The sequence below is a fragment of the Urocitellus parryii genome, chromosome 6 (assembly GCF_045843805.1).
Source record: "Urocitellus parryii isolate mUroPar1 chromosome 6, mUroPar1.hap1, whole genome shotgun sequence".
Lineage (NCBI taxonomy): Eukaryota > Metazoa > Chordata > Mammalia > Rodentia > Sciuridae > Urocitellus > Urocitellus parryii.
In genome coordinates this window covers 168,646,601-168,662,122 of record NC_135536.1, presented here as the reverse complement: position 1 = coordinate 168,662,122, position 15,522 = coordinate 168,646,601, and the positions used below count along the sequence as shown (strand labels likewise).

At 41.7% G+C, this 15,522-nt stretch overlaps 1 protein-coding gene across 1 annotated transcript; it reads left to right on the top strand.

Moving 5' to 3' along the window:
- The first annotated feature begins 503 nt into the window (after window positions 1-503).
- Window positions 504-14,356, top strand: Chgb (chromogranin B). Its single transcript, XM_026385853.2, has 5 exons — window positions 504-552; window positions 4,997-5,043; window positions 5,475-5,568; window positions 11,701-13,466; window positions 14,279-14,356. Exons 1-5 carry the CDS (start codon window positions 504-506, stop codon window positions 14,354-14,356), a joined length of 2,034 nt encoding a protein of 677 aa, XP_026241638.2.
- The last annotated feature ends 1,166 nt before the right edge of the window (window positions 14,357-15,522 follow it).

The following is a 15,522-nucleotide window of genomic DNA, read 5'->3' as shown; positions in this document are numbered from 1 at the left end:
GCACATGCACACAGCCTCAACTACACGTTTTTAGATTTGGAGGTGTGTGTGTGTGTGTGTGTGTGTGTGTGTGTGTGTGTGTGTGTGTTGTGGGGGGAGAGACGGGAGCAATCTAAACCAGACCCCCTACCTCTCCCGGTGTCGCAGATCTACACTACCTTCCGTCACCCCTTTGCTTCCACCGCCTTACTCCCCACCCCCGCTCCAGACCTCGGAGCCTGGACTGGCGTAAATTTCCGCCTACTTGCGCCACCGCCCTGGGGGGTGCTTGATGACGTCAGGGCCGAGCGAGGGGGGTGCCGCCTTCTGGCTGCCCGCCCCTCCCAGGACTTGCGGCCCCCGCCAGCCCTTTAAAAGAGCGTGGCCTGCGCCAAACGCGCCACACCGCGGGGACCAGGACGCACAGTTGGTTTCCCGAGGCATCTCCATCTCGCCTTCCTTCCGCACCTCGCCTCCCTGGTCCAGCCGCATCCTCTTTCCGCGAAGGTTTGGAAAGTGGGGCCATGCAGCCGGCGGTGCTTCTCAGCATCCTGGGAGCCGCGGTGCTGGCCGGTGAGTGGGCGCGGTGGGCCCTTCAGCACCGCGGACAGCGCCAGCCCCGTTGTCCCCGCAGCTCCAGGCGTCCTGGCTGGCGAATAATGGGAATCGGGGAGGGTTAAGTGCAAGATTTCTCGCTTTACTTGAGGTTATTCATTTCTTCCCATTCCTGGTTGTTTCCCTTAGATTATCCACCCCCGCCAGTGCTCCCCTCTGACTTGGAAAAGCCAGAGGATTCCCTAGCCCAGCCAGGAGAGTCTCGGTTTCGTCCTGTGTGGTCTTGCAGGTAGCTAGAAAGGGAGAAAGCGTGCCGCACCTCCAAGGAAACCCCACATTTTTTGCTCACTTTAAAGCTGTCACACTCTCTCTGCTGGTCTAGAAAGTCGCTGTTGAGGTCTGGATTCTGTATTTGTTTTGACTTTTTATAGCCAGGTGACTACAGAGAGGTGGAAATTATGTAGTATGATATTAGTTGGCACCTGAATAATTTATTTTATTATTATTACTATTACTTCGTAAACAATTAGGTAAAACTGAGTTCCATATCCATAAAAGATAAACCTTTTTCTTAACATATTTATATGTATGTTCACATATATGTGTGTACACATTTAATATATTTCTGCAGTTTGTTTTTTTCATATCTAGAGAGAGGAGATTTCACATTCAGTTAATCCCATTTTTAAGTTATGAATGGAAGCTGCACTAGACCTTTGTACTCCAGAAAAATAACTAGAGTATAAAATGATCACAAAAGTATCTCTGGAGTAGTGGAAAAATATTTTGTTTTAGTCAGGTTGGGAAGATGAAAATTTTAAGTAGTAGATATTTGATAGTTTTTCTTTATGTGTGGAAGATTGTGGGTTCCTCTTTCAAACTACTCTGAACCTCAGAGAAATGATCTTGGAAGATTCAAAGTTGTGTGTGTGTGTGTGTGTGTGTGTGTGTGTGTGTGTGTGTGTTTTGAAGTAAAGTCTCAATGGATAATCAGTCTATTGAGAAGTAAGTATACCACCACCAAATTAAAATAGAGTTTTCTTTAGCTGTTTTGATGACCTATCGGAAATTATTTTCTTCTGAGGTTGATATTCCTGTCTAGAATTGAGATATTGAATATTCATAGCTATACCCATATCCATGAGTATGAAACTCTTATTGACAGCAATTTCTGTGTCAAAAAAAAATGTTGAGACAAAATTAAAGCCAATGGTAATTTATTTTATTGGAAACTACATGCATTCAGGATTTTCTAAAATCATTGTCATGCTTGCAAATTGCTAATAAATGTTCTCAATTTAATTAAAGGAAACCAAATGAATAATTTAGAATTCTTTATGGTCAAAATATTTTTAAAAAGTAATTGCATAAGAGGCCAAAGAAATGCTATCTATTGTGTTATAGACTAAAAAAAAGTGACATTTGTGGGACTTAAATAAGTGGGATCAACTATGATGATAAAATACAGATTTTTCTTTCATATAAGAGAATATTGTAATCAGGTTCATATGTTAATAGCAGCTAAAATGGAGTCATAATATTATTTTTAAATGTCTGTTAAGCTCTAATTCACACATTACAAAATCCACTCTTTTAAAGTGTATAATTCAATGGTTCATAGTATATTTACAGACCATGTGATCATTACCAATATCAATTTTGAGAACATTTTCATCACCCTGAAAAAATAACCCAAATCCCATCAGCAATCAACTCCCCAATTCCCCTCCCACACTCCTGGCAATGAGACATCATATCCTTCAATTGGAGTTTGTTATTTGGAAAAATCACAGGGCTGAGGGGAAACCTCAGAAAGCCATCTAGTTCATTTTCTACCCTTAAGAGCATCTAGAGGAAGTTCCACAACTGTCTATGGTAACTTTTGTGCATTTTAAAAATTAATGTAAGTGAAGTAGCCACATGATCACCATCTAGGTAAGATGGTTTCTGGCATCTAGAGTTTGATTGACTTTCATTTTAGGTAAACTTTGAAGTCTTTGTAGCTTATTAGCAGAAGAGCTTGCCTAATCTGTTTTGCAGTTATATTTTCAATCTGGAATCAAACCTTAATAGTCTTATGCAATATTAACATTTTAGAAGTTATTCTCAGACTTATTATATTATATTATTTGGTATAATTTTTAACCATTTGATTACTTTTAACATGAGCATTAGATTGTTTTATCTTTTGTGCTCTTAGGATCTTATTTTCTACAAAACTAAGTTTAACTACATCATTTTGGCTATAATTTCATTGTCACAGATTCTATTGGAAGAAATACATTGACACTTATACGTCTCTCCAAATGTATAATGTACTTACAAATGGAGTCTAGCTCCTTTCCATCAAAAAGAGTCTGAAGACATTAATACCCTTTGTGGAGTCTAGCTCCTTTCCATCAAAAAGAGTCTGAAGACATTAATACCCTTTGTGCATATATGATTACATGACTGGTGCAATTCTACATCATGTACAACCAGAAGAATGAGAAATTATACCCCATTATGTATGAGGTGTACAGTGCATTCTACTGTCATATATATCTAATTAGAACTTAAATATATTTAAAAAATAAAATAAAGAGTATGAAGAGCCTCAATTAGGGAAACAGGGCTGTTCTGTAATGTCATATGCAAACCCCAATTGTCTAGAATATTGAAGAAACATATCCCCCTCCATCTGATAACTGTTAATACTTTGGTAATGTCAGTAGTTAATAAAAGCATCTATTTTACAGAAGACAGAAGTATTAGCCTGAAGCTGTGTTACCAGAGAAGGTTTACTAAAGCTGAATTTTTAAAAAGGCAACTTCTAGTGTATTAGGAGAGTAATTCTTTCAGTTAGTTCTTTCCAGAGGGTTTTATAGCTTTCAATGAAAAGAGAAAGTACCAGAGTAAGTAAGTATACCAAATAACAACCATTTGGTCTATAAAAGAATAGCCCAGAATATTGGATCCTGGGTACTAAAGGTTGGTCATTGAGATCTGGTGTGACCTGTATTGCAGGAATAAATCAGGGTCTTCATAGCTTGTTAGGCACTTCTCAAACATTTTTAAATAATTCTAATAATCTGGGAAATTTGGGGCCTCTTGAAACACTTTGCATAGACCCCAGGCCCTGTTTTGTAAAGAGAAACTCAGTAAAGTAAGCAAATGAAATAGGTGTTTTATTTCTAGGCTGAACCCAATGATATGTAATTGATTTGATGAGGATGGGTTGATGTTTAAAGAGGCTTGGGGAACAAAGCATTTTGGAAGGAAAGATCTAGTTACTGGTCACAAATAAACTACATATGAGTAGCTCCCATGTTTGGTGTCTGAGGGTTTTGCTCCAGCTAGTTCTTCTTTAGTTTCAGAGACCTAGAATAAATTTCTGTACTGTGTCTTTCATCATAATACCAGGAGTGCCAGAAGAACTGTAGAGATGGACCTACATGTAATAAAAGCATTGAGCTTCTCCAATGGAAAGGGCGCAGGCAAGTTAAAGATAAAAGTGAAAGATAAAAGAATCAAAGCAGCATTGAGAGAGAAAAAATGGCACTGGAAAATTTAAATTACCTGAAGCACTTCCTACGAGTTTTTAAAGCAGTCAAACTCTTGTGAAATTTGATATACATAAAATTAAAATTTTCTTCTTTTAAAATATTCTCATAAACCTATTGTTAAACATCAATTTGCATATGATATTATGAGCTCCATCCTGTACTGGGAGAACTTGATACTTCCCACATTCTTGACATGCTTATAGATAATAGAAAGAAAGGGAAACACAACATTGATAGGGATGCATAAGCAAACTTGTTCAGAAAAAGACCTTGGGTTTAAAAAAAAAAAAAAGCACATGTGGGAATTATTACCTAATGATAATGTTTTTGTAAAGTTAGTTTGAGGGAGGATATTTTATTGGGAACAAGCATAGGAAGAGAGAACCACAGATTTGTACCCATAGGGTATTGAGGAGGGTATATCTTAGACTATATTTTTAGTTATAAAATTTTTAACTGAAATATATAGAAAACTGCAGGAATCGTGAGTATACATCTTAATAAACTTTTTGCAAAGTTAGGACAACTGTGTCACCAGCATCCAGATCAAGAAATGAAACATTACCAAAACCCAAGAAGCTCCTCTTATTTTTGTTCTGGATTTGATATATTCTAGATTCCTTATAGAATTCATTTTGAAAAGTCTGAAGCATTGCTCAGGAAAAACAACTATGTGTGTATGTGTATGTGTACATGTGCACGTATGTATGTATGTGTGGGCCTGTGTGTATGTGTGTGCAATTGCAGTTGGGGCAATTGTGGCCACTGCAGCAATTGTCCCCAGCCGTCTACACTCTGCTCAGTTCTGACTCTGTCCTTCTCTCCAAGTAATGTGGGGTGACTTGGGGAGTATGGGTGTATGGCTTCCAAAAATCAACTCAAACCAATTTTTTTCCACTCTTTTTCCTCCTTCAAAGCTGTCAGCTCTGTGCCAGTGGATAGCAGGAACCACAGTGAAGAGATGGTAAGTCAGATGTCAGTTGATTCTAGCTTCTCCTGCTCTTTAGCATACCAAACCCAACACAGTCTTACAAAGCCAGGTTTTCATCCATGAGAGAATGGTGACAAGGGATGCCCCTCCCGCACTGAGCTCCTACATCCTCTAGGGAAGGTTTAGCAACTCTGAGGATAACTGTGTCATCACAACATTTTCCTTCTGACCTGTTCAGGAAAGGAGTTTATTTCCCTTCTCGGGGTAATCACAATTCAGTGACTTCTTCCATCATTCTGGTGTAGGGACTTAAGGGCTTCATCTAGGTACTGTGAATCTGTTTCCCTGCATTAAGGATCCTGCATCAGTAGTCAAGTCTACCTGACAGCGGCTCTGGGTTGAGTCATCATCCCAATGACACCAGTTTTTCCAACCTGCTTTTGTGTCCTCCCCCACTACTCTAGGTGACTCGATGTATCATTGAAGTCCTCTCCAATGCTCTATCAAAGTCCAACATTCCATCCATCACCCCTGAGTGCCGGCAAATTCTGAAGAAGAGTAAGTATACCACGCTGCAGGCAGACCAGCATCTCTGCAGCGATTCTTACTGCTGCTCCCTCCACCTCACCTGATGAGCCTAGGGCTTAAGGCAGGAGGAGAAATAGTGTTGATTGACCAGACTAGCACCTGGGGATACGGAGATATGACTCCTATTCTCTGCTCTACCACTTGGTAACTGGGTGACCATAAGGGAAGACCCTTTGTCTCCCTATGTTTATTTCTTCAAAGTAAAATGAGGGAGATGAGCTCAAAGATGATCTTTGAGATGTTTATCAGTTCTTTTTTTTTTTTAGTTGTCAATGGACCTTTATTTTATTAATTTATATGTGGTGCTGAGAATCAAACCCAGTGCCTCACACATGGGAGACAAGCATTCTACCACTGAGCCACAACCCCAGTCCCTGTTTATCAGTTCTTAAATTCCTTGGTTTCATATTTTAAAAACACATCTTCATTTGTGTGGAAGGAGCTGTGGGAAGTACTTCTTTCGTGATTAGATGAGGAGGGGTTTGGGGAGATGCTAGATGATAAAAGGGCAGAGCTAGATTTAAAAATCACTTTGCCCTCTACTTTTCCAACGGTGAGAAGTTAGAAACTTAGAAAGGCAATCCAAAGATTTCTGGCCTGTTTACATAACAAATTAGTTAAGACATTTTAATGCAGAGCTTATTAGAGTGGAAGGTACTGCCAAATGGTACAGTAGTTTCAGTTCTGAAGACTGGAAGGGTTTATAGGGCAGAAGCAAAGCATCCTAATGAGTCAGACTAATGGCCTTCTGAGTCAAGACTGGGATGCTTTCTTTGCACTAAAGAGCTTCTGTGGGAAACAAGATTTGAATAGTGATAGAAGCAGCATTCATTGGGAACTGACATTATGAGATCAATTTTACAAAACTATGCAGTCCTTTTTATGCTTGAAGTCAGACTGAATCAATAAGTGGCCTCTGCTTTTAGGTTTTTAGTTGAGCTAGGAACAGTAGTTTGCTGCCTTTAAAATCTTTAAAATATTGCAAGACAACATTCTCTTGCAATTGCTGCATATGAGTTCTCATGCATAGAATGGTAAAAACAAGTATTCGCAATTGGCCCAAAGAGTAACCTGGGTAGCTCAATCTGCCTTTGGGGTTTTCAGGATAACCATAGTAAGTATGGGGAGCCTCAGTCATCAGGGATTCCACAAATAATGGAAGCTTTCCTATCACTCCCAGCCCACATAGCTTTCTTTGAATTTCATGTCAACTTTCCATTCCAGCCATTACAGGAAGTAAGAGCAGAGTGGATCTTCAGCAGGGAGTAAAGACTGCTCCTTGGTGCAATTCTATCTTGCTATCTCCCTTTCCCATTGTTTAGTGGATACATACAGAAGTGAGGGGTCTGTCGTGTAAGGTCAGGATGTAATTATGATTGCTTAGGAAAAGTTATTAGATGTCAGGCTCTGCTTGCCTACCAAAGTCATATGCTTATCCCTCAGGTGTAACCATAGTAATTCCAGCTTCTGCCTGTCACTAATTGTGCCCTGAGGTCTTTTGGTATCTATTGAGAGAGCACCAGGGAAAATGGTAAAAACCAAATGACTCATGTCTATAAGAACCTTGAAGATGTGGAGAGTGGCAGAATACTAAGACAGGAAAAGTTTAAGAGTTCTCCAGGGCTGCAGCCTCAAAAACCAGTCAGGGCCAGACAAACAGATAGTATAAAGAAGTAAGGCAGGACAGGAAGTGAATCACAAATTTGAGATCACATGTCCCTTCCGAGTGGAACATATGTTTCTCAACTCTTTTTTTTTTAAGAGAGAGAGAGAGAGAATTTTAATATTTATTCTTTAGTTTTCGGCGGACACAACATCTTTGTTTGTATGTGGTGCTGAAAATCGAACCCGGGCCGCACGCATGCCAGGCGAGTGCGCTACCGCTGGAGCCACATCCCCAGCCCATGTTTCTCAACTCTTATCCTTTTGTGGATATATTTAAGCAGACTCTGCTTAAATCTTGCAACTTTTCAAAAGAAGTTGCAATTTTAATTTTAATTAATTAATTAATTATTTCTCGTGCTGGGGGTGGAAGCCAGGGCCTGCTGCATGCTAGGCAAGTAAGTGCTCCAGCACTGAGCTACACCCCCAGCTAAAGGTTGCTCTTTAAGCCACATCTCCTGGCATTTAAATATTACCTCTGAATTCAAATTTACTAAAAATGCTGTTTAGGCCAAATAGAACTCATTTCTGGGCCACCAATTTGCAACATCTGTCCTATTCTAGTCTTCTATCTCTTGGCAGTATATTCTAAGCTAACCAGAAGACGGGTAGAGCTTTGGCCAATTTGATGCAAGATTCCTGCATGCCATCTCTGTTCCACCCCAAGCCCATCTCCTCCCACTCTCTTCTCCACATCTCTGAGTCAGCATATGCTCATTGAGTAAATGAGCATTTGAGGAGAAGGGAAGAATCATTGTTTTATGGAGACTTTAGGGAATACATAAACCAATTTCTTAGCAAGTCTTTTTGACTAGGGTTGATCTTGTCATTGTTGCAGCACAGCAAAAGTATAAGGTGCATTTTCCCCTTTTAACTTTAAAGTAAGGGCGAGCTTTACACCTTGGTTTTACAGATTGACAATGACTGTGTGCTGATTACCACAGCCCTTTTCCAATCTCACCTGCGGGGGCTTAGAGCTAAATTTAGGAGGAAGTGGCTAAGCTTCAGGCACAAGCTGCCACAGGCAGTACACTTTTAACTGAGAAGAAATAAAAATACTTCTGTTCCTGTCAGCAGGCCACATGGCCCCTTCCCCTGGAGGCTGAGATCTGTCTGATCTCAGATCAGCTCTCCTTCAGGTGACTTCAAAATGACATCAGCATCTGCCTGTCTCAGCTCAGGATGCTATAACAAATACCATAGGCTAGATAGCTTGAACAACAAATGGTTATTTCTGGTGTCCAAGATCAAGATGTCTAGTGAGGGCCCACTTCCTGGTTTATAGACAGCTACCTTCTCATTGTGTCCCTGTGTGGGGAAAAGAGATAAATGATCTCTCATGTCTCCCTAATTGGGGGACCAATGCCATCATGAGGGCTCCAACCTTATGACGTAAAGTATCTTCCCAAGGCCCCACTTCTTAATACCAGCACATTGGGAATTAGGACTTCAAAAAGAATTGGGAGATGAGGACACACATATTCAGTACCACCCCAAACCTCCCTGTTTATCTGTGCCCACCTGCTTGCATTGCCCCAATGCTGTACACACCATCGTGGACTATTAAAGTTCAAAGAGACCAGTGATGGAAAGGCCAGCCCTCAGGTATCTGGATACGGAAGGTTAGGAACATTCCTATTGTCTCATAAACTTGAGAATGTTATTATCATGACAGGCTTGGCTTTAAATAGAGAGGTACAGACTGTCTGCTATTTCTTGGACTTTTTTTTTTAATAGAACAGATCAATTTTTTTCCTTTTGTAAATATCAGCTCAAAATGACTCATAAGTGTCTTTCAGTAGAAAATTAATATGAGCCACAAATATAACTTCTAATTTTCAGGTAGCCATAGTTTTAAGAAGTAAAAATGAAATTAGTTTCAATCATATATTTCATTTTATCCAAATAGGTTTTATCTAATGTATAATTTTATATATCAAATATATTTGTAATATATTCTCTAATGCATTCAAAATATTATCATTTTCAACATATAATCAGTACGGATTTTTAAAAATATTTCACATTCTTTTTTTTTTTTTTCATATGAAGTCATGGAAATCTGATGTGCACTTTACACATACAGCATGTCTTGGTTTGGACAAGTGCTCCATAGTTCAAGGGCTCCATAGCCACAGGGGCAAGTGACTCCCACGATGGACAGTGGAGATGTTGATGCCAGAGGCCTTGGCTTCAGGCTTTCTATCTGTGAGATAAGTTGAAGTTCAAGTCCTCCCTGCTAACCACTAAGACAATGTTAACTGCGTATATCCTTTCATGGGAGGTACAGATCATCTTGGTTAAGGAAGATCAATAAAAGAACTGTTGATATTTGGAAACAATGGAAGAGAATAGCAACATATCAATTAACCATCTACTGCTGACTTGTGAAACAGAAAAAACAACTCAGTTTTCTGAAAAATTATACTCAACATCTAAGAACATGTGTGAAGTAGATGTGACCTGAGTGAAGGAAGAAACCGTCCTTTCCATTGCAGTGCCATTTTCTCAGGGAAAAAAAAATATACCCTTATTATCACCAACCACAGTCATGCATTGCTTAACAATGGGATTCATTCTAAAAAAATGCACTGTTAGGCTATTTTCTTGTGGTGAAAACATAGGATGTCCTTATGCAAAATAAGATAGCTATGACATCAGTAGATAAAGTGATCTTATGGGCCCATCATCGTATATTTGGTCCATTGTTGGCTGAAACGTCATTATGCAGTCCATAGTTATACTAAGTTAAGTTGCCATTTACTTGCAGGTTGTCTACACAGTTGATTGGATGATCAGGTCGTCTGATAAACAATTAAGTTTTAAATCCTCCTTTAATCTTGATATTGCCTATTTGGGCTGCCTAACTTTATTTAGCTTAAGTATAGTTAGAACCATTCATGCAATGCTAACTTTTTCACCCAACTTTGAGGAAATACAGAAAGAGTGGTTCTGAATTTTACCACTCTGAGGATCAGAGTCCTCCACATCTGCAAAAAGAGGAGGTTGGACTGGAAGAATTCTAAGATTCCTTCTAGTTCTACCCCCTAATATTTCATAAATCTATCTGGATTTTGATTTGATCCTTGACAGTTCCAATAATAAAAGCTAATTGGATATTATGAAAACTTTAAAATATATAGAATTTATTATTAAATTCAAATGTAGCTAAGGAACTTCCATAGCATTTTAAGAGGAACTGTAGTATGTTTTTTATTCATTTAAAAATTATCTAAGGGATGGGGTTTGTCGCCATGGCAAAAGGTATGACTTATGCAGTTGGTGGTGTGGGGGCGGGGGGGGGTGGAGAATGTCCACATGCTTCTGCCCTTTTCAATGCTTTATTCACTCAAATCACTCAATACGATTTCACTCTATAGGTTCTTAATCAATAAAATGACAATCCTTAAAAAAAAAAGAAAATGACAATCCTTAATGCTAGACACTGCAGTAGACATAATCAATTCACAGCAAATAATTATAGATTGATTCTAAGCACTGCAAACACACTTAACCATGACAGGCTCATGACAGACATTCCCTCTGCAGGCTAAGCTCAAGTGTCAGATCAAAAGTCTCAAACCCTAGGCTCTAAGTCCAGCAGATGCACACTCACTCAGACTGCGGTGATCAGGTCAGGAACCAAGGCAGGCTTCTCCTGAGATGGAGCTGATGGTTGGCTGAGGAGAGGGTCGTAGGGAGAAGTCGCAGTTCTCATCAGGGTCAAGATGTGGCTGTAGCGTTTGAGAGCGGTGAGGAAGATGCAGAGGATCAGGCAGGTGATGAGAAGAGTTGGGATGTCAGTCCAGGTCCTCATCAGGCTCTCAGCGTGAGGGCATCAGTGTCGGCTGCCTGAATGTCTGTTCATTTGCTCCATAATTTATACTAAATTTGAGGGCTTCTGACCATCCTTTCAAACCCTATCAGCTGCCATCAGATTTCTCAGTATGTCATTTTCCCTGGGGTTAAAGCATCTGGTCTAGTGGTCCTCACCCTGATTTTCTAGCCTTTTCCCCTTATTTGGGTAAGAATAACATGACAGACTCTGAGCTTCTCAGGGTGAGGAGAAGTGACTTGTTTGTGCTTGAGGGCCATACTGGAGGGCTCCGTAGTTGTGCCTGGGGAGACTGCAGGTTTCAAACTGGAGTTTTAAAATGGAGTTGCTTAGGTTCAGGCCTAAGGCCACCCTTACAGGGTTGTGGCTCATTGGTAGAATGCTTGCCTGGCATGTGTGAGGTACTGGGTTCAATCCTCATCACCACATAAAAATAAATAAAAATTTAAAAAGACATTATGTCCATCTTACAACTAAAAAATTTTTTTAAAGAATTATCTAAATAATTTTTAAGGGCCTCAAGATTTGAGGTGATTACTGAGGCTGGTACTTGTTGAATCACAAGCATGACTGAAATGATCTTTACTCTGACATTTTCATGGTAGGTGGAAAAGAGGTCCAAGATGAAGAGAAAAGTGAAAATGAAAACACAAAGTTTGAAGTAAGATTGTTAAGAGACCCAGTTGGCACCTTGGAAGCCCACAAGCCCTCCAGTGGGGAGGAAGCAGGAGACCTGGGGGAAGAGACCAGGAGACCTCAAGGTCCTACAAGAGCAAACCCAGAGAAGTGGGCAGAGGGAGGCAGGCCCAGCAGAGAGGGAGCAGAGGATCCCCAAAGGAGCCCCCACCCTTCCAACAGCCAAGGACCCAAAGAAGCAAAGGCACACCATTCTGAGAAGAGCCAGGGAGAGGATGGAGAGGAGGAAGAGGGAGAGAACTATCAGAAAGGGGAGCGTGGGGAAGAGGCCAGGGAAGGGAAACCCCTTGAAGAGCCAGAAGAGACACAGAATGCTTTTCTAAACAAAAGAAACCAGGCTGCAGCCAAGAACAAAGAGGAATCAGTGGCCAAATCAGATGCACTCCCTGTTGGGCAGTCTGAGGAGAAGACACACAGCAAGGAGAAGAGCAGCCAGGAGAGTGGAGAGGAGGTGGGGAGCCAGGAGAAACACCCTCAGGAGTCTGAAAGTCAACCCCAGAGCAGGGAGGAATCTGAGGAGAGCGAGGAAGACACCACCTCTGAGGTAACCAAACGACGCACAAGGCCCAGACACCACCACGGGAGGAGCAGGCCCGACAGATCCTCTCAGGAAGGGAATCCTCCCTCTGAGGAAAGAGGACACACCCTCCAAGAACCTGAGGAGGCAAAGGTTGGGGAGAAGAAGGACCACCATTCCACCCACTACAGGACTTCAGAGGAGGAACCCGAATATGGGGGAGAAGTGAGGAATTATCCAGGCGTCCAGTCTCCCGAGGACCTGGGTGGGGGGCACTATGCGGGAAGAGGAAGTGAGGAATACAGAGCTTCAAAGCCTCATAGTGCTGAGATCCAGGAGGAGGAGGAGGAGGAGGACAAGAGAAACCCCCCCAGCTCAGAGCTTGTCCCCATGGCACACAGATATCGTCAGGAAAGTGAGGAAGAGAGGGGCCGCGAGAGGGGAACGGGACACCATCCCAGAAGCCAAGGAGGGGAACCAGGGGCCTATCTGACTCCTGACACCAGAGAAGAGAAAAGGTTCTTGGGAGAAGCCTATCACCATGTTCCAGAAAGCCAGAGGGATAAGGCCAAGAGGCACCCGCAAGGTGAGTGGCAGGAGCAGGACAGAACTTACCTCAACTATGATGAGGAAGGACCCCAAGGGAAGTGGCCACAGCAGGAGGACCCCAGGGACCTTAGAGAGGACAGGGAGGAAGCGAGTCTACAAGACAAACAATACGCCTCCCATCACACCACTGAGAAGAGGAAGAGACTAGGGGTGCTGTTCAACCCCTACTACGACCCTCTCCAGTGGAAGAGCAGCCGTTTTGAGAGACAAGACAACGCAGATGACAGTTTTCCGGAAGGGGAAGAGGAAAATGGGCTGACCTTGAGTGAGAAGAATTTCTTCCCAGAATACAGCTATGACTGGTGGGAGAAAAAGCCCTTTGCAGATGATGTGAATTGGGGATATGAGAAGAGAAGCTACGCTAGGGCCCCCAAACTGGACCTGAAAAGGCAGTATGACAGAGTGGCCGAGCTGGACCAGCTCCTTCACTACAGGAAGAAGTCTGCTGAGTTTCCCGACTTCTATGACTCTGAGGAACAGATGGGCCCGCACCAGGAGTCGGAAAATGACAAGGGGACGGTCGACCAGAGAGTTCTGACAGAGGAAGAGGTACAGGGTGGTGATTTTTGTTTAAAGTTTACTTACGATGGCCAAGGTTAATATGTTCAACACTAATATGAATGGGGGAGAAACTGGGGAGAATTTGTCACCATGGGAACATAGCCCTAGAAACCAAGTGGAGGCCACTTCTGGGATTGAGTTCACATCATCCCTACCCACCTCTCTCTAGCGGGGTGTTTCTTAACCCTGTCTGCACAATGGAATCACCTGGTGAGCTTTGAACTTTATCCTATTTGGGATCCACCCTCAGGGTTCGGTTTAATGGATCCTGGGTATCAGGTGATCCCAGTGTTTAGCCAAGGCTAACAAACACTGTTCTGGTGTCTTTCCTTTAATCATTTGACTGCTCATTCCTATCTCCCAGGGTCAGGAAAACAGATGATACAGAAATTAGTTACTTTGGTATGTCTTTTTGGTTCATGTCATACTTCAATCAGAAGTTGACACCTGGGAGAGGTAATATGATTGAAGATACACCTACCCAAACAATGCTTCCCCACTCCCATTAATATGTTAGTTGGTGCTTCTCAAACTTGAATGTGCATCAGAATTGTAAGGGATTTCTAACCCTCAGAGTTTCTGATTCAGTAGGTTTTGGGTGGGACCCCCAAATTTGTGTTTCTGACAAGTCCCTAGGAGATGCTGGGAATGCTGATGCTACTGGTCAGGGGACCACACTTTGAGAATCACTGATGTAGGTTGACTTGTGTACTTTGTAGCATATCTAAAATTCATACCCCCTCAAACTATAGCAACATCAATTGATCTGGAACCTCATATTTCCACTTTTTATTTTCCAGGAAAAAGAACTTGAAAATTTGGCTGCAATGGATTTGGAACTACAGAAAATAGCGGAGAAGTTCAGTCAAAGGGGCTGATGGTTATTGGAGCAGTGGGTGGTTTTAAGGAGCAGCAGCCCTGGCATTATCTATTTTTCCACCACTACACTGAAAGACACAATTTATTTATCCAAAGGCAGAAAGTAGAATGTACTACTCATTAAATGTTTGACACAATTGAAAATGTCATTAATTTTTTGCCAAAATGCTATTGAAAATATGAATAGCATGACTTGTAGCATATTCTTTCTTGCAAAGTAGATATATTAACATGCTTGTGACAATGACTTTGTGCTACTGTCTTTGAAAATATGTTTGTCTCGATTTGAAGTAATAAAAGATTCACCTGAGACCCAAAACTTCATGGTTCTCAGCTTCCTTTGGGCTAATTGGGAGGAGTGTGATTTTTTAAATCATTCTGTAAATTCTGAAAGATGAAAGGATTTGTTGGTCTTTGGATGTGTAATAGAAAAAATGGAGAACCTTTTGACGTAAAACAATGCACAAGATCTAAAGTGAATGAGATCAGCAAAAAATATCTGCTGGCCCAGCTGAGAGAGATTAGCTAGGCTTGAAGTGCCTGTTTTTAACATAATCATAAAATACTACTTTAAAAATCCTACAAACTGGGGTCTGGGGGTTGGGCTATATCTAGCAGTACAGTGCTTGCCTAGCTTGCGGTTCAATCCCCAGCACGGGGGTCAGGTAGAGTGGGGGAAGCAGGATAAAAGAAAAAGCGGCTGATCCTCATTATCAGCTGGGTACAGTGGTACATACGTGCCTGTCGTACCATCTACTTGGGACCCTGAGGCAGAGGATTACTTGGGTCTAGGAGTTCAAGGCCAGCTTGGGCAACATTTATTAAAATCCATTTCAAAACAAATAAAAATTCCATAAACTAGAGAGCTCTAGAAGTAGCCAGCCAAGGGCCTTCTGTTCCCCACTACCCTGCCCCTGGCCCCCCTGCTGAAAAGAAAGCCTGGATAACAGGAAGAGCCCTGGTTGGCACACAGAACATCTGGTCTATTAGACAGTTCCTTGGTCCCTCTCCCATGACCTGATTTCTACCCTGTAAGAAGACAGAGCTCTGACTTTGTTACTGTGTAATAGCAGCTGTGAGCCTTTGAGAAAGTGACTTTCCCTCTTTGAATCATCAATGGGACACTTGTCTGGTTGGGTTCTTACAAAATGATACAAGTTCATAC

Coding starts and splice junctions, on each gene's coding strand:
- Chgb (XM_026385853.2), top strand. CDS start 504: ATGCAGCCGGCGGTGCTTCTCAGCATCCTGGGAGCCGCGGTGCTGGCC. Junction 553..4,996: donor GGGAGCCGCGGTGCTGGCCG/GTGAGTGGGCGC, acceptor CCTCCTTCAAAG/CTGTCAGCTCTGTGCCAGTG. Junction 13,467..14,278: donor GAGTTCTGACAGAGGAAGAG/GTACAGGGTGGT, acceptor TTTATTTTCCAG/GAAAAAGAACTTGAAAATTT.